The sequence below is a fragment of the Cyprinodon tularosa genome, unplaced genomic scaffold (assembly GCF_016077235.1).
Source record: "Cyprinodon tularosa strain WSP-4 unplaced genomic scaffold, ASM1607723v1 ctg197, whole genome shotgun sequence".
NCBI lineage: Eukaryota > Metazoa > Chordata > Actinopteri > Cyprinodontiformes > Cyprinodontidae > Cyprinodon > Cyprinodon tularosa.
In genome coordinates, this window is record NW_024038720.1 from 1,333,192 (window position 1) to 1,353,303 (window position 20,112).

A 20,112-nucleotide genomic window follows, 5' to 3' on the forward strand; every position below is an offset into this window, starting at 1 on the left:
CTGTGGATCTCCGCAGCTCCTCTGGAGTTTCTACAAGTAAAATGGAAACCAAACTTTTCACAAACTTATTTGTTTACTTAAAAAAAATTTTCAAACTCAGGTGTTGTTTTTTCCTCATTTACTATAAAATAAACTACTGTATGTTGTTTCGTTAAGTGGTTTCTATGCAGTAAAGAGGGGCAAACACTTAAAACTATATAAATATATTTACGAGTCACTTAATCACAGCTAATTACTGTAAATGAGTTGAGTGGAGAGTAGGGTTTTCAAAAGTATCGATACTGAAACGTTGTATCCGGATATAATACTTATTTTCAAAAGTATCCATACAGCCATCTAAAGGACAGAATAGTGGAAATGCACTTTCTGAACACTGTGTGATTGAATAATTCTGTGCATTTTTCAGTTTCAGACTTTTTTTGTAACAGGTGCAGCTGCTGAGAATTATTTTTGTTTAACTGGTTTGGCTAGTGTCATTGTTATGTCTGCAAAACGTAGCCAAGGAAGGAACACTTAATTTTAATTTTGTAAGTTTTTTATCAAGCTTGCTTAATATTGTGCACAGCATACAACCTCAAAATATTATTCTTACTGTTTTTTTATTAATTTCATGTATTTTTTTAGTAATGAAAATATTTTTGTTGAATTTTAGTCTTTGTTTTTATTCTTGTGGTATCGAAAAAGGTATAGCGTATCGAATATTTCACTTAGTATCGGTATCGAGTTGAAAAGTTTAGTATCGTGACAACCCTAGTGGAGAGATGTCAAGTATTGTCCTCCTGTTTCAGCAACCATTAACCTAAACAGCATGAATGATGGCTGGTTTGGAGCACTGAAGGAAATGATCCAGCAGCAACAGAACCAGTTGGTTTGGGTTTCTGAAGGCAAGGTAAGACTTGGTCAAACACGCAAAGTCAAAATGTTAAAGAGTGAATATTGGTATTTATCACACTCTGTTTTATTGCTTGTTTTCTCAGGCTGATGGGGCAGGTGATGACGACTTAGATCTCCATGACGACCGTCTATCTTACCTGTCGGCGCCGGGCAGTGAGTATTCCATGTACAGCACCGACAGTCGGCACACCTCCGACTACGAGGACACGGACACAGAGGGAGGAGCCTACACGGATCAGGAGCTGGACGAGACGCTAAACGATGACGTGGGCCCGCCCACCGGACCGGCCATCACGCGCTCCTCGGAGCCTGTCCGAGAGGAGCCTCCAGTCATCCAGGAGCCCCCAGGCTACGCGGCCTACTCGCACTCCTTGCAGCCGGACCCACTGAACCGCATCGATCCGGCTGGGTTCAAAGCCCCAGTACCGCAGCAGGTAGCGTTTCTGAGAGCTGTACGTCTCCCCTGTTGTCTGGAGGACGTGGTGTGCGTTAGAAGGGTTTTCTGGAGGCGCTATTGAACACATTCTTTGCTCCCTGCAGTTATTCTTTGAGCTATTCTGAAACATCAGTGAGAAATTATAAACTGACGTGAAGCAGGTATATATATCCTGATTATATGCAGAAATATTATACACACACACACATACATATATATATAAATATATATATATATATTATAGTATTTATTTAATCTATTTGCATCTTTGATGTTTGTTTCTTTTTCATTCACTTCTGCAAAAATCTCTAAAGCTCTCCTGTTGTTATAAATTGTTGTATCACCAATGGCTGTCTGATTGTTGCTCATGTCTGCCGGAGAAAATGATGTCTTTGATTTAATAAGTGTCTGTACCAGTAATCACCAGTGTGCACTTTGTTCCATCTATCACACCAGAAAGTATTATGTGCATGATCGGAATACCAGTGTTACTTCAGTGTGTTATGAAATGTAATGAATAATATTGGATTGGCAGGTGTGTATCTAAAATAGAAACAAATTGTCATCCAGTGATGTGTTTATGATCACAAAAAGCGGAAAATATTAACTTATTACGTACATATTCATTATTATTTATATATAAATCATACATATTTGAATATGTATTGTAACCACAGAATTAAAATCCAGTTAGTATTCTTTAATGATCAACCTTTGTCCTGCTACTAATTCCTAACTTATTAGTTCTGTAAAATTATGAAGTTGGGTTTTTTTGTGTCTGCGTAGCCGATAGGAGCAAATTCTCAGCGGAGGATTGTAGCGGAGGTTGGGAAGATAGTAGCATTTGTTGAAACTTCATCAGTGTGTCAGCGCGTGTTATTTAACATTTCTGAACCACTTCACAGAAAGCAGAGGCCACGCCTAGCATCTCGAGGCAGCCTGAGCCCCTGGCTGAGGCAGTGCCCCCTGCTGTCGACGTTACTGTAAAAACTGTAGGGGCTCTGAGCATTGATGAGGCTCCCCCAGCTCCTTACAGCAGGCCGAGCCCCAGCCAAGAGGCTGGCTCGGTTAGGAGGCCCACCCCTGAGCTAGCGCCTCAGAGCATCACCCCAGAGCCTCTACAGTCTGGACTGGCCAGTCCAGAACCAAAGGTATCCATCTGACCGCCACCGGACGCTTGGTGAACCCGGGTTCGGCTCTACTCGGCTCGGTCTGATCTCCTGTGCTGCTGCTGCCTGTCTACCTGCCTCCTGCTTCTCTCTTGCTCTCTTTTTTTTGTGCCCTGCATGTCACCTGATCAAATTGTTGCCCGGAAGAGACAAAGATGCGTGTGCGTGTGAGCGTGTGGAAGCCAGGTGGTGGTAAACAACAGTGGCCTGGGAGCTGCTGCCTGTGTTGATTTGCCTACATGCAGGCGAGCCGTGGAAACTCTGCAGCTCTCACTGTTGCTTATCCTCTTTGCATGGCTGCAACATGTTTGCCTGGTTTCTTGTTGGCTACTAGTGTCAGAGTCTTCTTGTTTTTATAAATGTAAATTGAATTATTATTATATTGTAAAAGTAGTCATATACTCTCCAGCATCATATTTTCTCTTGTCAGGTTTATTTTAATATGGTTCTTCTGATTTGGAAGGAGAGCATATGACTATTTAACCATCTCAGTTAATGTTTTTTTTTTGTATTGTTCCTTATTTATTTAGAATTAATCAAGTTTGTGCTTGTATTTATAAATATTATTATGGGTATTTTAGTTTCTTTTAAACTGCATCAGGACAGTGGGTGATTTATTTTATTTTATGCATTGAGATCAAATCCACATCTGGGTCATTAGTAGGGAGTTAATCTGTCCCTTTTTGTTTCCTCTGCATTACTGAAGAAAATTAAATCCCATTGTTTTGTTGAAGTTTATTAGAAACATGTTCTTTCTTAAATAATTTCTATAAGTTGGGAATCCAGACTTTCCTTTGAGATGTTTTGCTACCTTCGGCTGTGCTGCAATTTCCCTTTGGTCTCAAATTTATTCTGACTAGTAACATCTCCTTCTCAGTGTCTCTATTTCAGGTCTTTTTCCTTCCTGTTTCTTCTTCTGTAAATTAATTTCAAGAACTTTCATGTTTTCGTGCTTCAGCTATTGTTGCTCTGTGCTTTGTTTTACATCCTACTTCTGTGAAGCCTGTATCCTCAGATGTTTTTTGTTTTGTTTGGTAGATGTTCCAGAAGGATCCATACAGCATGGAAAACACGGGGAGGATCACAAACAGTGTGAAAGCTTTGAACTACAACCCTTCGCAGCCATATCACCCTGACCAGCAGCCGTACAGAGATTACGACCACCCGCCCAGCCGCTATGACATCAGCAGTGGTGGCGGGAGTTACCCGGATTCCAAGTACAGAAACAGCGATCATATCCCGCTCTATGAGAACAGTGTGCCTCAGTACGACCAGCAGGAGTGGAATCCCTATGGCCCACCCTCCTCTACTGCCAGCTCCCAGGGTTATGATCATCTGCGTTACAGCGAAGGCCCGGATGCAGAGTACACCCCCCCGTTACGTTACGATGAGCCCCCACCACATCAGGGATTCAATGGACAACCCCGTTACGGCAAACCTACAGGTCCAGTTCATTATGATGACCTTCCACCACCTCCTCAAGGATCTGATCTCGGCTATGACCAGGATCCCCACTTCGGGTACCCCTCAGCCAGCCGCTCCCCAGAACCCGCACCCCAGCGACCCGCCTATAACCAACCACCCAGCTTCCAGCCGAAAGGCTACAAACCTCAGCCCTATGACCATACTCCAGTGAACTCCTTAGCCAGCCTTACACCTCCGCCAAAAACAGAAGCCCACTCACCTTCCCCCATGGTAGCTACTAAGCCCACGCCTTCCAGGGATGAGCCGCCGGAGGAGGATCCTGCCATGCAGCCCAGGTCGGTCCTGACCAGGGTCAAGATGTTTGAGAACAAACGCTCCGTGTCTGTGGACCGAGCCAGAGAAGCAGGAGATTCAACTGGAAACAAGGTGGGGAGTTTGTCTGATTTACACTTGGATGGTGACTTTGAAATCAAACATTTTGTCCAACTGATTGGGTGTTTGTTTAACTTCTGTAGGCAGCTGATTTGCCCCTCAAAGCAGGTGGCGTGATCCCTAAAGCCAACTCTCTGAGCAACCTGGACCAAGAGAAGACCTTTAGGTAAACCTGTAGATTATTTCATTTGCATAGATTTGCCATTTTGTAAAATCCCCTCATCATGTGATTTGGTCCTGGAGTTTTTAACCACATTAATCCTCCTGGCCTCTGAACCGTCTTCAGAGCACCAGAGCCCCAGAAGCCGCAGTTCAAGGCAGCTGATGACATTGTCCGCTCTAACCATTACGATCCTGAGGAAGACGAGGATTATTACAGCAAGCAGCTGTCCTACTTTGACAGACTTCAGACCGGCCCTAACAAACCCCAGCTACAAGCACAAACAAGTCACAGCTTCCCCAGGTGACCCTCAGTGCTACTGATACAGCCCTGATCTTTAGACTTGACCTTTGTAAACAAAAAACAAACAAAAAAACGGTCACCATTTTAACCCACTCACAAAACTGATGTTTTAAGAAACACGTTCTCTCAATAAAACGTGTTTTAGTGAGAGTTTTTTTTTTTTTTTTACCCACTTGGCTCTTAGTCATCCTTTTATCTAAACTAATTAGCACCGATCATATGAAGAAATGACGGATGTCCCAATCTTTAGTGCTCATGATGGAAGCAAACTAAAACCTATAAGGGGATTAATATCCCCCAGCATGACTTAAGCCCTCCTTCTCCCTCTGTGCTCTCAGTCTCTCACACCACTGCATGACTAACTTTTTCCAAGTCTCTTTTTAAAAGATTAAGTGTGTAAAAGAGACACGTTTTAATGATCTGACCTTTTTTATTAGTCTTTCTGTAATGTCCTTAATTTAATCATCTTTATTATATAAAATGTTCTTTCTTTTAAATTTCATTTAGCTCTGTCTTAAATGTGTTAATTTGTGTTATATTTCAGGCTGAGAAATTTGGTTCTCATTATCCTTTGATAAAACTACATAGTCCAGCAAGCAGCACATTAGGAGGGAATTTATGGTACTAGAGAATTTAATGCCTTAAGTTGGTGTTGCTGTAACCCTCAGGAATCATCTTTTGGGGTTGGTTTGCTTTTAAGCAGAGTTTTTCAACGTTAATACTTCTGTTTTAGGACGGAGTCTGTAGAGAAACCAAGTCCAGTGGAGAAAAAGTATGAACCAGTTCCTCAGGTGACGCCCTCTCTGCCACCAGCCACACTGCCTAAACCACCAGCTGAAGGTAATGTTTGCAGCTCAACTTAAACCTTATTTGTTAATTACATCTTTCAGTTTAGCACACAAGGTAGAAATTGGCTGACGTATAGACATCCTCATTAGATCTTGCACAGTGGAGCATTTTTTGATGGGTTTTTTTTCTCTTCACCTCACTTTGTTTTGCACGGCTCTCCAACAGCTAAGCCTCCAGGCCGAGAAAACACTGTCCAGAGCAACTTTCTGCCTCAGAAGAGTTTCCCTGAAAAGTCTCCAGTTAATGGCACAAGCGAGCAGCCTCCAAAGACGCTTCCCAGCTCAGGGGCGCCATCTAGCTACAACCGCTTTGTTCCCAAGCCCTTCACCACCTCAGCCAAACCTTTTTCACGGATGTTTGACAGCCCAAAATTTAACCACAATCTTCTGCCCAACGACAAACCAGAGATTGCTCCAAAGGTAAATAGATTATTTTAGGAGATATATCTGTTTTAAATTACAATACTAATCGGAGATCAGAAAAATATCTAATTCGATTAAAGATACTTTATTAATCCCAAAGGAGGATTAAATGTTGCAGTAAAAGTGTTATTAATGTCGAGGTTTAATAAGGATTTACTAACTGTTTAACACGTATACTTGATGATCAGGGTCCAAGCTCCAGTCCAGTGAAACCTCAGATTCCAGCACAGCCTCAGAATGCAGACCATGACAGCGGCGTGGACACTTTCACTCGCACAGTGGATAATCGCCCCAAACACCAGCAGAATAACGTCAATGCTGTGCCCAAGGCCATCCCTGTGAGGTAATAAAATCAGACTGAGTCCAAATTACACCAAAGCTCATTCTACAGGGAGACTTAAAGTGAATGTGTCCCATCTCCCAGCCCGAGCGCCTTGGAAGACGATGAGGATGAAGATGAGGGTCACACTGTGGTCGCAACAGCTCGCGGTATCTTCAACAGTAACGGCGGTGTCCTGAGCTCCATTGAGACAGGCGTCAGCATAATTATCCCGCAGGGCGCCATTCCCGACGGAGTTGAGCAGGAGATCTACTTCAAGGTCTGCAGAGACAACAGCATCCTGCCACCGCTGGACAAGGAGAAAGGTAACTGATCACAGTAACATGGAGGAAGTGGAGATGATTCCCTTTAATGTTTCAGGCGTTGGGCTTTATTCTGCCACAAGGACACGACATGCAACGGTAATCTAGTCAGAAAATGTCAACACTGCCAAAAAAAAAACTGCATATGATTTTCAGCAAGCAACATTTAATTAGCTGTACTACATGTATGTTAGCTTTATGCTAACCATTAACAAACCCTTATAAGCATTTTGTTTTTATAAGGATTTGTTTATCACCTTTACCTTCTCTATATTTGTTGTTTTTCATTAATTATTTAAGCGTTCTTTAAAAAAAAAAGGTTAAAAAAGTAAAATATTGAATGTTGTTTGCTCCATGGTTTATTTTATGATCAGCTGGACATCACCACAGCTGCAGCTAAAGTGCGATGCTAAATAAATCCAGATGCTGGTTGTAGTGTCGGATCATTCCTATTAGAAAAGAAAATGATGTAATTTAATCTGCATATCAAAGTGAAAGCAAATGGAACACCTGCATGAAAAGTGTCCAGAATATATTCTCTCATCCTTTGCAAGTCCTAAGGTTTAACTGCATAACAACATTATGTGCTCTGAGTTTGTAGCAGAGCTCTGAACTATGCATGATTTGTATTTCCATGGAGCATATGCATGCCATCTGTTGTGGAGTCAGACAAAATCCCGTAACATCCTGTCATTATCGTACTGCTTATTCTGATCTAATAAAAGAGAAAGTTAAAGTAATGCAGATTTGCTTTGTTTTCACATATAAGATGTTACTCCCATTAAAACCCTTATAGATTTCAAATGAAAAATAATTTTTGCTAGAATGTATGTAACTGAGTGTTTAACTAGGCTGTGTGTTTGTGTTTACAGGAGAGACTTTGCTCAGCCCGCTGGTGATGTGTGGACCTCATGGCCTCAAGTTCTTGAAGCCTGTGGAGCTGCGCTTACCTCACTGTGCGTCAATGACCCCTGATGGTTGGTCTTTTGCTCTAAAATCCTCCGACTCCTCGTCGGGTACGCTTTGCTTTCTCTGCTCTTCTGGGGACGTTTGGGCTGGCTGTGTGACAAATTCAGCAGGTTTTTTTTGCAGTCACTTGTTTAATCTGAACTTTTCCCTTGTCTTGGTTCTTAATCAGAAATCAAATATTTAAGAATTTAAACTTTATGATCAAGAAGAATCAACCTAAGGGAAAAGAAATCTACCTTTTTCACAAATTATTGCTTTGGGTTTATTTCATGTCATTATTTATGCTGGGCAACTCACCCACACAGTTTCATTTGCTGTATCACTGGTTTCCATCACATGCTTTATTACTTTGAAGGACTACTGCAGTACCTCCCTCCTGTTTTTTTCCCCAACTTTATAACTATATCTCATTTCACTTTACTTGCATGCACTGCATGCTTTGCTGCACGATACTGAGTTTCATCAGACAGAGCTTTAGTGCATGCTTCTCTGCTCAGTGGGATTTTTCTCACATAGTCACCCAAATCCTGACCTGAAGAACAAACGACTCTGTATTTGCTACAGATCTGCTGGAATCTGGGACACCATCATAACCAATAAGACCTGTCATTCCCAATAAATTCAGAGTTACACAAAGACACCTCGCTTTCATGCTGAAGGTGCATGTATCTATATTTAGAGCTCATATCTACCAAAGAGTTATTTTCGACTCTGACTTTTAGAGAGCGGTAAACATACTTTTATAGTCATTTTTTTTTGTTATCTCTTCAGTGTAAATAAGGAAATCTCAGACAAGCGAACCAAATTCATCTCTTTTTAACTGCAAGAGAAGTTTTTGCATTCAAAACTAGTTTATAGCTCCAATATGACAGCAGGTGATTGAAATTAAGTTTACTTGACACTTTGGGAAAATCATTAATTAAATATTACCCCTTCAGGAAAAAGTAGAGCCATTCCAGGGGGTTTGGTGAAAGAAAAAAAAAACATGTTTTATTAATTTTATTCACTGTCATGATCAAGACCAAAACAATGCAATGCTGTTTTCAAGACCATTCCAGTAATCATGATATGACTTACTGGTTTCACTATGGCACTATGGCTGCAGCATTCAACTTTATACCTAGCCCTCAACTACATTCCACTACTGCACTAAGTCTGTTGGTTTAATCGAGTTATATTGATGCGCTGAATTAAATGCAGTGGATAAAGGCGACCAGTCAAAGCGGAGGTCTTAACTCGCATGTCATTGCCTGTTGTACAGACAAAAATATATCTATACATTTGCACTGGAAAATGTTGCTCCCTGTTTTCTCTTTCCTCACCTCTATCTGTCAGCTGCATGAAGGGAGCAACTTGAAAATTCAAAGAAAAAACCTTATTGTTTGCATTTGATTCAGACAGTAGTTTTAATATAATTTAAAACAAAGAAACATCCAAGATGAGACCAAGGGTCCAACAATGAGAGAGCGCAACACTAGTTTAAGGCCAGCTAGAGGCTCATCAGGATTTCCACATGATATTAAATGTATTTCTTTATTATTATTTTTAACCTATAAGTATTTTATTCATTTTTCGCCTTTATGTAGACATTGCATCAGTTTGTTTCTAACAACATTACTCCCTGGACTGAGTTTACATGGTTATCTGCAAACTAGAACTAGTTCTTCAGACAAAATGCATATATTCGTTACTTATGATTTCAAAGTGACTGTTACACATGGTTATTTTTATGGTATTCGACCCCTGTCCTCTTCCTGGTTTGGTTCATATTTGTCTACAGTTGCAGGCTGCAGTATCAAACCCTGGGGCCTCTACCTCACAGTTTTTTAATAAAAACTTTTTAATAAGCTAGCAGTAGCAATGTTGAATAATTCTTTAGTTTGACATTCCTCCACCTAAAGCACACTAAACATTTGTTTCTCTTATTTTAAACTTACACTGCACAGAACACCCCTGAAAATGCACGGATCATTGCATTGCTTTGCCCTAAACAACGGTAAAGGTGTATTAATTTCACTATCAAACATACAATAGGATAAAAAAATAAAAAGAGTTGTCAATCTAATAAAAAAAAAGTAATAATAGAAGTCCTAGTAAATCTACATAAGGTGATTCTGTCTTGTGTTTGACTTCATGTTCATCTGTGTTTTCTTTAAAACAAAATGTCATCTGAAGCCTGTGGGAAATAACTGAACTTCTATCAGCTCTTAAGTTAGAACAGAGCAGGTTTAAAATCACTGTTTCATCCTTTTTCTCCTAATATTGTCCTTCCCCTTAACTGACTTCAAAAACAGCGGCGATTTATACAGCGGTCAGGATTAACTGTTAATTAGCCTCATTAAGGGCTCGGGAAGAAATGTCCGTTTACTTTGTCGTCCTGCAGAATCAGGGGGAGGATTATTGGGCCTGCATCATAATCCCCTTATTGTGAAGCTAGGCCACTCTTGGGCCTCCTTCTGGGGTTTTCTTCTCACTTTGCTTTCTCCTTTTACTCTGCTATTCAAGGCTAACAGCCTCCCTTTCCTTTCTACTTCTTCTCCCCACAGTGCTCTCTCTTTGGTTTCTTAATACTTGAGTCTGAACCAGTGTGATACAGTTAAGCTCGGTAAATGCCTCGTTTGGGTTTAAGAGACCGTGAATTGATAAAAACATTCACATCGTGCAGTGTCTCTTTTTAAGCTCTCACCATGTCAGTTCACTTTATGCATCTAAAGATCAGAAGTTTCTGTGTAAAATTTTTATGGGTGACCTCTACATTGATCATTATCCCACTAAGTATTGTTTAACATATTTGTTTTTCTTGGAGAATAATCTAGGTCTTTAGTTGTTTAACTTTGTGAACAACTTCCAATGATGTTCAGCTGTCCTTGTCTGATCATTACAACTAGCAAACATTTTTACTGTCAACGTAGCTTTAAAGTGCTTAAATGGGTTAAAAATGTTAAACGGCTTCCAAAGATGCTGATTTTTGTTTGTTAAAAAGTAATGCCAGTCATCCACTGTAGTCCAGCAGCTCCAGCTGCAAACTGGGAATTTCCTGGCCAGAAAATTTGAGAACACAGAAATGTGTTAGCAGCATCCTCATTTTTGACAGTTCAGGATCCTTAAACATCCTTTGACTTCTTTCGGTCTCTCATTTGGATGATTTCTCTCTCTACCACTAGAGGGAGCTCACGTAACACAAACTTGGTGAGAAAAGTGACCAATTTCACCCAATGTCAAGAAAATCTGCAACTATTTAGAATATTTGATTATTTCTGATTTAGAAGAAAATAAAGTCACAACACATATGGTAAACTTTACATAAAAGGGTATACAAAAACACAAGCAAGTGCTTTGATTTATGTGAGTTGATAAAAATAAAATAAAAACTAGTGGAAAGCTCTATTCCAAACATTCAGAGAAAAAGGATGCAATTCACCTAAAACTAATGGACTGATCTAATTTATTTTTTTTTGTTTATAAAAACTTCTTAAATGTTATAGCGAAGGTACTGCAGGCTTATGAGTCAGAACCAACCCAGCCATGAAGATTAAGGGGAAAAGGCAAAACCTTTGACACTAAGAACGCTTATTAACATTAGAGGGCTGGTAAAATACTTGCATAGAAGTAGGAGCTGAATTGAAATGCTAGGTGTGGTTTTATGAGATGGGGAAGATCAACTATAGAGTAAAGCAATGCTAGGCTGTTCATTATACCAACAGACCTTTGCTGAGCTGTTTCTGCATCCCCCTCATCGATTACTGGGGGGTTCTCTTTAGCACAGCCCTCCGTGTTTATAGCTGCACATGTGCTTAGACCTCACAGTGACTGGGCTTTAATCTGCAGTCAACAAGAGGCTGGAGACATTCAATAAAAAAATACTGTACAGCTTTTACTGGGCTCTTGTGGTGCTGCACTTGGACACAGGCCACAAACAGCCACAGTAATGTGCCTTACAAAGCAAATGATGGCATTTTGTTTTCATTGTTGATAATGTCATTTTAATCAAGAGTTGTTTGTTTATATATATATATATATATATAGGGATGGGAATCGAAAACCGGTTCCTGTTCAGAACCGGTTCCGTATTTTTCGATTCCATGGCATCGTTTGGCAGCTCGCTGAATGATTCTTTTTTCGATTCCCGCAGCACCAGAGCCGAGAGCGCCGGCTCTGGGGAGCACGACTTACGTCACGTTTTTTACGTAAGTTACGCAACTTACGCAAGTTACGCAAGTTACGCAAGTTGGAAGAACTATTCGAGGAGGAAGCTCAACGAGCTGCGGTCACTTTGTGAATCAAAGCCCCGTCTTTCCTTAGCCCAGAGGGTAGATCAGGAAATCCAGCTCTATAAAAGCTTGCCCTCCATCCCCTGCAGGGATAGCGCCACACTGTGGTGGTGGAACAAGCAAGATACGCTGCCCTTGCTATCTGGACTGGCTGAAAACTACCTCTGTGTGCAGGCTTCCTCCACCCCATCTGAGAGGGTGTTCTCCACGGCTGGAGACACCATAAGCGCTGAAAGATCCCGTATCCTTCCAGAAAAAGCAGATATGCTCATCTTTCTGCAAAAGAACTGTTAATTTTCCCTACTACTGTTTTATAATTAGTATTTTTTGTTATTTAAAATAGGTTATTATCCCATCATTTGTTATTAGACATTGTTGGTTATTAAGTTTGTTCTTGTATTCATTTTTCATTTAAACACAGATGTTACTCCAGTTTCACATTTCCTGTGGACATCTTGATCTTTTTGAGTTTGTAAGATTGTGCAATAGTTAAGTAAACAAAGTTGATTCTGATAATCAAACTGTTTGTTCTCCTTTTTCCCCCAAATTGGAATCGAAAAAAGAATCGATTAAGAATCGAATCGTTTCATAGAATCGAAAAGGGAATCGGAATCGTGAAAATCTTTTCAATTCCCAACCCTATATATATATATATATATATATATAAAATCGGACTCTATTCGTGTCGGAGATCCACTCATTCACCATCTACTGTATTAAGCACTCACCGACACATCCCATTTATTTTCCATACAGGTGACCCGAAAAGCTGGCAGAACAAGTCGATCCCCGGAGACCCTAACTACCTTGTGGGAGCCAACTGTGTGTCAGTGCTGATTGACCACTTTTAAGGAGGGACGAATGGACCAGGAGGCACAGCACTGCTGAATGTGGGAGAAATGAAGGCGATGGACTCATATTGAAACACACACACACTCTGCACATGCACTACAGCTGCAGTCCGGCCGTACAAATGCAGCACAAAGTGGAGTATGAAGGAGAGCCGGTCAATGCTGTTTACTGCACCCAGATGTTGGCGAGACAAGAAAAACAAACCTGTGCTCCTTTTTGATGGAAGTTTGGATGTGAAGTAAATGATGCCTGCCCCACATCTCTAAAAATATATATATTTATATATATATTTATATATATATATATATATATATATATATATATATATATATATATATATATATATATATATATATATATATAGGTAATGGATGGCTTTCGATGCAGCATTCATGCTTGAGAAAATTGTCTGTTTATGTGATATGAATTTAGAGGTATCCAAATGAGATGCTAAAATGGCAGAAGTTTGTTTCAAAGTTTTTTTTTGTAAGTCAGCGGACAGAATATGAAGAATCATGGACATGTTGAGGTAGCTTTATAGAAGGTTTCAGACATGTAGGGATATTTGCAGGCATCCCCTGAAGGAAACTGCATTAAAACCGAAGCAGCAAACTTTAAAGACACCTTTACTCCTTTCTTTGTTCTTCCTTCTCTGGTATCCTGTAGCTTCCTGCCTTCCTCCCCATATCATCTTCTCCTTCCAGCCTGAGGGAGATCTATGCATGTTCTTTACTCAGGTTCTATATTCTTCCTCAGTTCCTTCCTGACATCTTTCCTCTTCCTGCCTGGTTATTCTTGCACTCACACAACAAATAAGCAGTGATGCCTTATCTGCAAATTATTCACTTTTCGTAAAGAAAAAAAAAAGCATAACTTATAATAAATTATGGTATAATGTCAGTTGTTTTTGCCATTTTTTTGTGGACCCACTGTATAAATAAACTTGGGTTTAGCACACGATAACAGTTGGCAAAATATAACAAAGGTAAGCTCTTCTTTTATCTGCTATGCATCGCTGAATATACAGATAAGAAGTGCTGTAAATAAAGCTAGCATATTGCCTTCTTTCTTTCTTTTGTAAATGAACTTTTTGTATGTCTTTCTTTTTTTTTGTATAAAACGTAGAGAAAACATTAAAAAGCAGAAGAAAGTGAACAAGTTTTCTTTGTATTCTGGAAATACCCTCAAGCCTTTGAACTGTAACCGACAATAATACATTGAACCGTTTTCTACCAAGTTATTGACATGATGTGGATACAAAGTACTTTTTACTTATTTGAGGCCCTCATAAGTACTTGAACTAAAAGACATTAAAACGTGCTCTGACGGTGTCCCCCTCACTTATTTGTGATACTGGATACTATATTGTGTGCCCTTAAATGTATTTTTGTACTAATAGACAATATAATATGTACGGCACACCAATACAGTTTTATTTTTAGTATAACACAGCTTTAATTGAATATTAGCTCTTCACGTGTGGCTGACTTTTTTTTCCCTCTTCGACACTTTTACCACTGTATTAATAAATAAAATCATTTTTAAAATAAAGACTGGAAAGTGTTTTATATACCTCTGTCGATCTTTCTAAAGTTTTTTTTTTTATCTTCATGTTTTGCTTGTTTGTTGATTTGAACCTACGGTTTCCTTTCATTACACAAGTTTAATAATGCTGTCTACACTGCACTCTCATTCCTGTCATTTTATCTTATTTCACCTAACTTAATTACATTATTGATTAAAAACAAAATGACTTAGGTAAGATTAGTTGTTGGGAATAAATGGTTCTGTTTTACTTCCTAATTTATTTTAACATTTCAGCAGACATTTGCTCTTCAGTTATTGTCTTCAGCTGACTGTTTTGCTCTATTAAAATTACAGATTTTTTTTGTTTTTATAATTTTTCTTGAGTTCCCATCTTTTTTCTGCTTCAAGTCAACTGTTCTAGACCACTCTTTTAGATCTTTTCTCCCTTTTATACGTCTTCTTCAGCTAATTGTTGCTCATTTTTCAGTTTTTCAATTTCTTGAGTGTCTTCTGGCACCTTTATTCAGCAACTATGCATTTGCACAGCTGTTTCTCTGCAAGAGTTACCTTTATTTTCTTTAAATAAACCCCAATTAAATAATTCAAATAATATAGGTCACTAGTTAAATATAATTTGCTGCCAAATGAAGCCCTCTCCTCAATGCTCACCTTTAAATCAAATATACCCAATTTCTTGAAGTTCTGCCACTGTCGTTTTCAGCTCTGCAATACCTCAGTCTAACGCTAGTTGTCGCAGGAGAGTTACAAGCTTCCAGCACAAAGTCAGACCTACAGGTGCTGGTCATAAAATTAGAATATCATGAAAAAGTAGATTGATTTCAGTAATTCCATTTAAAAAGTGAAACTTGTATATTATATTCATACATTACATACAAACTCATATATTTCAGATGTTTATTTTGTTTAATTTTGATGATTACAAATGACAACAAATGAAAATCTCAAATTCATCATATCAGAAAATTAGAATATTGTGAAAAGGTTCAAAATTGATGGCCCCTGGTGCCACACTCTAATCAGCTAATTAACTCAAACCACCTGCAAAAGCCTTTAAATGGTCTTTCAGTCTAGTTCTATAGGCTACACAATCATGGGGAAGACTGCTGACTTGACAGTTGTCCAAAAGACGACCATCGACACCTTGCACAAGGAGGGCAAGACACAAAAGGTCATCGCTAAAGAGGCTGGCTGTTCACAGAGCTCAGTGTCCAAGCACATTAATAGAGAGGCGAAGGGAAGGAAAAGATGTGGTCGAAAAAAGTGTACAAGCAAGAGAGATAACCGCACCCTGGAGAGGATTGTGAAACAAAACCCATTCAAAAATGTGGGGGAGATTCACAAAGAGTGGACTGCAGCTGGAGTGAGTGCTTCAAGAACCACCACACACAGACGTATGAAAGACATGGGTTTCTGCTGTCGCATTCCTTGTGTCAAGCCACTCTTGAACCACAGACAGCGTCAGAAGCGTCTTGCCTGGGCTAAAGAGAAACAGGACTGGACTGCTGGTGAGTGGTCCAAAGTCATGTTCTCTGATGAAAGTAAATTTTGCATTTCCTTTGGAAATCAAGGTCCCAGAGTCTGGAGGAAAAGAAGAGAGGCACTTCATCCACGTTGCTTGAAGTCCAGTGTAAAGTTTCCACAGTCAGTGATGGTTTGGGGTGCCATGTCATCTGCTGGTGTTGGTCCATTGTGTTTTCTGAGGTCCAGGGTCAACGCAGCCACATACCAGGAAGTTTTAGAGCACTTCATGCTTCCTGCAGCTGACCAACTTTTTGGAGATGCAGATTTCATTTTCCAACAGGACTTGGCACCTGCACACAGTGCCAAAGCTACCAGTACCTGGTTGAAGGACCATGGTATCCCTGTTCTTAATTGGCCAGCAAACTCTCCTGACCTTAACCCCATAGAAAATCTATGGGGTATTGTGAAGAAGAAGATGCAATACACCAGACCCAACAATTCAGAAGAGCTAAAAGCCACTATTAGAGCAACCTGGGCTATCATAACACCTGAGCAGTGCCACAGACTGATCGACTCCATGCCACGCCGCATTGCTGCAGTAATACAGGCCAAAGGAGGCCCAACTAAATACTGAGTGCTGTACATGCTCATACTTTTCATGTTCATACTTTTCAGTTGGCCAACATTTCTATAAATCCTTTGTTTTTATTGGTCTTCAGTAATATTCTAATTTTCTGATATGATGAATTTGAGATTTTCATTTGTTGTCATTTGTAATCATCAAAATTAAACAAAATAAACATCTGAAATATATGAGTTTGTATGTAACGTATGAATATAATATACAAGTTTCACTTTTTAAATGGAATTACTGAAATCAATCTACTTTTTCATGATATTCTAATTTTATGACCAGCACCTGTAATGTTATGCTTCAGTAAACGGTGGCAGATGACAATAAACTACAAGATTAAATCTGCAAAAAAAAAAAAAAAAGAAAGATGATGCATTTATCATCACTCAGTCTGAATGACAATGTAAAGTTCAGTTATTTCAGAAGTTTAAAACAAATCAGACAGGGATACATGTCAGGTTTATTCCTATAAAATTAGATGATTTGGACTTAGGCTAATGAAAAGACAGATTTCTATTGCTCATTCATTAATAAAGCACTTTAAAGCTAAAAATGCACTATTTGTATAAGAACTAAGAAAAAGATAAAATAAAAAACCTACATTGCGAGGTCGACTATATAAATAAAAAAAGCAAAATTAAAGAAACAAAGGAAGGTCCAATAGTCACACTCTGCGGAACTCAGAATATTAGAATGAAAAACATTTCTTAAATCGACATGTTCTGTTTTGGCCCAAGGAAGCAACGAATAAAAGTAGCAGACATAATTGCCAACATCCAAGTTGAGGATAAGCTACAATGGCTCATTGCAAAGGCACCTGAGGAAAGTTAAGTGGAAGGAAAAGGATGGCAGACAATAGTGCACAAGCAACAAGGATAAATCATAGTCTTTAGAGGACTCTGGTGAAATTTGCATTTGAGAAAAGAGGTGGAAAAAAACATTCACATTAGGTACTATCCATCCATCCATATTCTCCCGTTTAGTCCTTTTCAGGGTCATGGTGGGGCTGTTTCCTGTCTACGGCAGTTTATGGAATAGAGGCAGGGTACCGCCTTGGACACGTCGCCATTCTGTCACAGGGCAACACAGAGCTACACAACCATGCACACCTGAGGACAAATTAGAGAAGCTTATTAACAACAGTCATGCTGTTAATAAGAGTACCCAGAGAAAACCCACGCATGCACAGGGAAAACATGCAAACTCCATTTAGAAAGACCCCGGGCTGGCAACAGCGCTACCCACTGCCCCCATGTGCAGCCTCCAAAATGTTTCAACCTTGATTTTCATACTTTTTCTCAAAATTGTTAAACTATTCTCCTTATATGGGTATTTCCATTTTCGTTCCTCCCACTGAAAATCTATGAAATTCCAACCATGACTCAGTCCTACTGTTGGTACCACAACGTCTGAGACAGTGTTTTTGTTCAGGACTTTTTAATCCTTTGATCGATATTCAGATGCACCATAGAAGTGGCATTGCTGACACTCATCTTGTCTATCCATATTTTATCTTTTATCCTCCTCAAACCCTTATCAATCAATTTACCCTGAAAAATCTTAAGTGATGAGGAACCTTTGCTTGATCTCCTGACGACCTGCCCATGATCACTTTAAACAAGAACTTGGGAGCTAATCACACACCCAAACACTGTCTCTCTGTTAAATTCAACACAGTAACACCAGAAGCATAACAAAAAGTTGTAATATTTTCTATTAAGAAGTGTTGCTTTTTTTCCAATAAAACCCAAGACTTGGGTATGTAAAGAAACCAATTTGTACATATTCATTGATGAAAGGGGTCAAAGCAGCACAGTTCCTCTTATGACGACCTTGGCTTACTATAGAAAAAAAAAATAACCAGACTCTCTTTTCCTCTTTAAGACTGCTTGAGCAAATCTTGTGTTGTGTTTCTTGCCATGAAACTACTGATTGTCACCTCTCTTAAATCTATTACTTCAGCAAGGCTTCCAATTTTCATGGTGTAGTTAACGAGCTAGAAATAGGTAAAACTTTCTTAAATTACATGTATTTAATTTGAATAGGTAAATAATATGTTGCCAATGGAATTGGTTCATTTAACCCTAAAGGATTAGGGAATAAGTGTAAATTCTGTTGTTCCAGTAGCAAAGTGTCTCACTTACCTCCTCAATTCAAGAAACAATTCCCTTATTTGGATTTCTATTTTCTGCAGTGCAAGATTATCTCTGTGTAACTAACCCAAATATCTCTCAATATGGGACCAGTCTATGTAAAGAAAATAGGCATCAAGTGTGGAGATATCGATTATATAGCATTGATGTGAGGCAGCTCTGGATTAAAAATCTTGGCGGGGGTGGCGGCCTGGTAGTTAGGGCATTGTGCTTGGAATCTTGAGGTTCTGAGTTAAAGCTCCACTCTCAAACTAATGACCTCAGAAACTTGGACCCAATATTCAGACAGACAGTTCAGGACAGTTTATAACAAGCTGTATTTTGAAACAAATAACTCAGCGAGCAGATGATAGTCAGCGGGGTGGATAACTAGATTCACTGCAGAGGTAGAAAACACAGGTCAGTGACTAGGATATCGGGCTAATAATGACAAGGAGCAAACGTCACTGACGTGGTTCAAAGTCGAGTCCGATCCCAGACAAAAGGGAGATTGTTAGCAGCCGTTTCCAGCACCTCAAATGATGATGAGCTGAAGATAACTGACCCAGAGCGAGCAACAATCCTTAAGGAGAATCCAAGCCGAGGTCAGAGAAACAGTCCAGGTTCGGTTACCGGCAGGATCCAGGAAAACTGCAAAAAACACAGCAGACAGGGCAAGGCAAAAAGCTTCAAATTTAAAAACAGGTCAGAATCAAGATAACAGACAGACTTACTTGAAGGCTGGAGTTACTCTCACAACAGCTTGAATAATCTGGCACTGGTGGCTGCAAACAAGCAGCATAGGCTATATGGGAGCTGGAAACAGGTAGATAAGATGAGTGCTAATGAGAAACTGGGCAGAGTTGAACAGGTGAATGGAATGAGCAATCAAGCCAGCCTCCAGCGCCAGGATCATGACACTGCCACTCTCTGAGCAAAGACCCTTAACTGCTCCCAGGGGGCCACACAATGGCAGCCCACTGATCCACAAGGGGATGGGTTAAATGCCGAGAGTTCATTTCTTTGCTCTGTACTTGTAACAGTGTAAAGAAAATAAACCTAGACATGCTTTAAAGCCTTAATTCATGTTTAAAATACCCATTAGGGACTCGAAAATCGCAGAACCCTTTTGGAGATATAGACAGAGGAAAAATAGAGGAGACTGAGATGATTCGGATGATTTTTGTCTTAAATTTTTATCATTCTAATTTCATTTATTTTTGCATTACCATGCATCTCCTGCGAAATTAGTTTTTTTCCCTATCATTATTTGTATCCCCCAGCCCCTCCCACTCTCTCCCCTCTCTGTCGTAGTAAAGCAGTCCACGCAGCTCAGCGCAGCGCAGCGCGCAGCCATGCAGACGCGCACCGTGGCTGCTCTCCAACACGCAGAGCGCCTCCTGTCCTGCTGCTGCTGCTGCTGTCGCCTTTGAACACCGCGTTTCCTTTAGATCTGCACCTTTACCTAGCTACAAAAAAAGCAGAAAGCTTGTTTTCTTTCAGTATTTTTTTC

At 39.8% G+C, this 20,112-nt stretch overlaps 1 protein-coding gene across 9 annotated transcripts in view; it reads left to right on the forward strand.

The window, feature by feature from the left end:
* tjp1a (tight junction protein 1a) overlaps positions 1 to 13,093 on the forward strand; it is a 131,291-nt gene extending 118,198 nt beyond the window's left edge. For 3 of the 9 annotated variants that reach the window (XM_038283810.1, XM_038283811.1, XM_038283816.1), the window contains 12 exons: positions 789 to 889; positions 978 to 1,328; positions 2,236 to 2,481; positions 3,538 to 4,350; positions 4,440 to 4,522; positions 4,643 to 4,819; positions 5,553 to 5,659; positions 5,834 to 6,087; positions 6,279 to 6,433; positions 6,515 to 6,735; positions 7,605 to 7,748; positions 12,729 to 13,093. In XM_038283810.1, coding sequence (XP_038139738.1) covers positions 789 to 889; positions 978 to 1,328; positions 2,236 to 2,481; positions 3,538 to 4,350; positions 4,440 to 4,522; positions 4,643 to 4,819; positions 5,553 to 5,659; positions 5,834 to 6,087; positions 6,279 to 6,433; positions 6,515 to 6,735; positions 7,605 to 7,748; positions 12,729 to 12,823 — 2,747 coding nt within the window. In that variant the 3' untranslated portion in view covers positions 12,824 to 13,093. The remainder of the gene's footprint in view (positions 1 to 788; positions 890 to 977; positions 1,329 to 2,235; positions 2,482 to 3,537; positions 4,351 to 4,439; positions 4,523 to 4,642; positions 4,820 to 5,552; positions 5,660 to 5,833; positions 6,088 to 6,278; positions 6,434 to 6,514; positions 6,736 to 7,604; positions 7,749 to 12,728) is intronic. The other 6 variants (XM_038283812.1, XM_038283817.1, XM_038283813.1 and 3 more) reach the window with 4 other exon arrangements.
* The last annotated feature ends 7,019 nt before the right edge of the window (positions 13,094 to 20,112 follow it).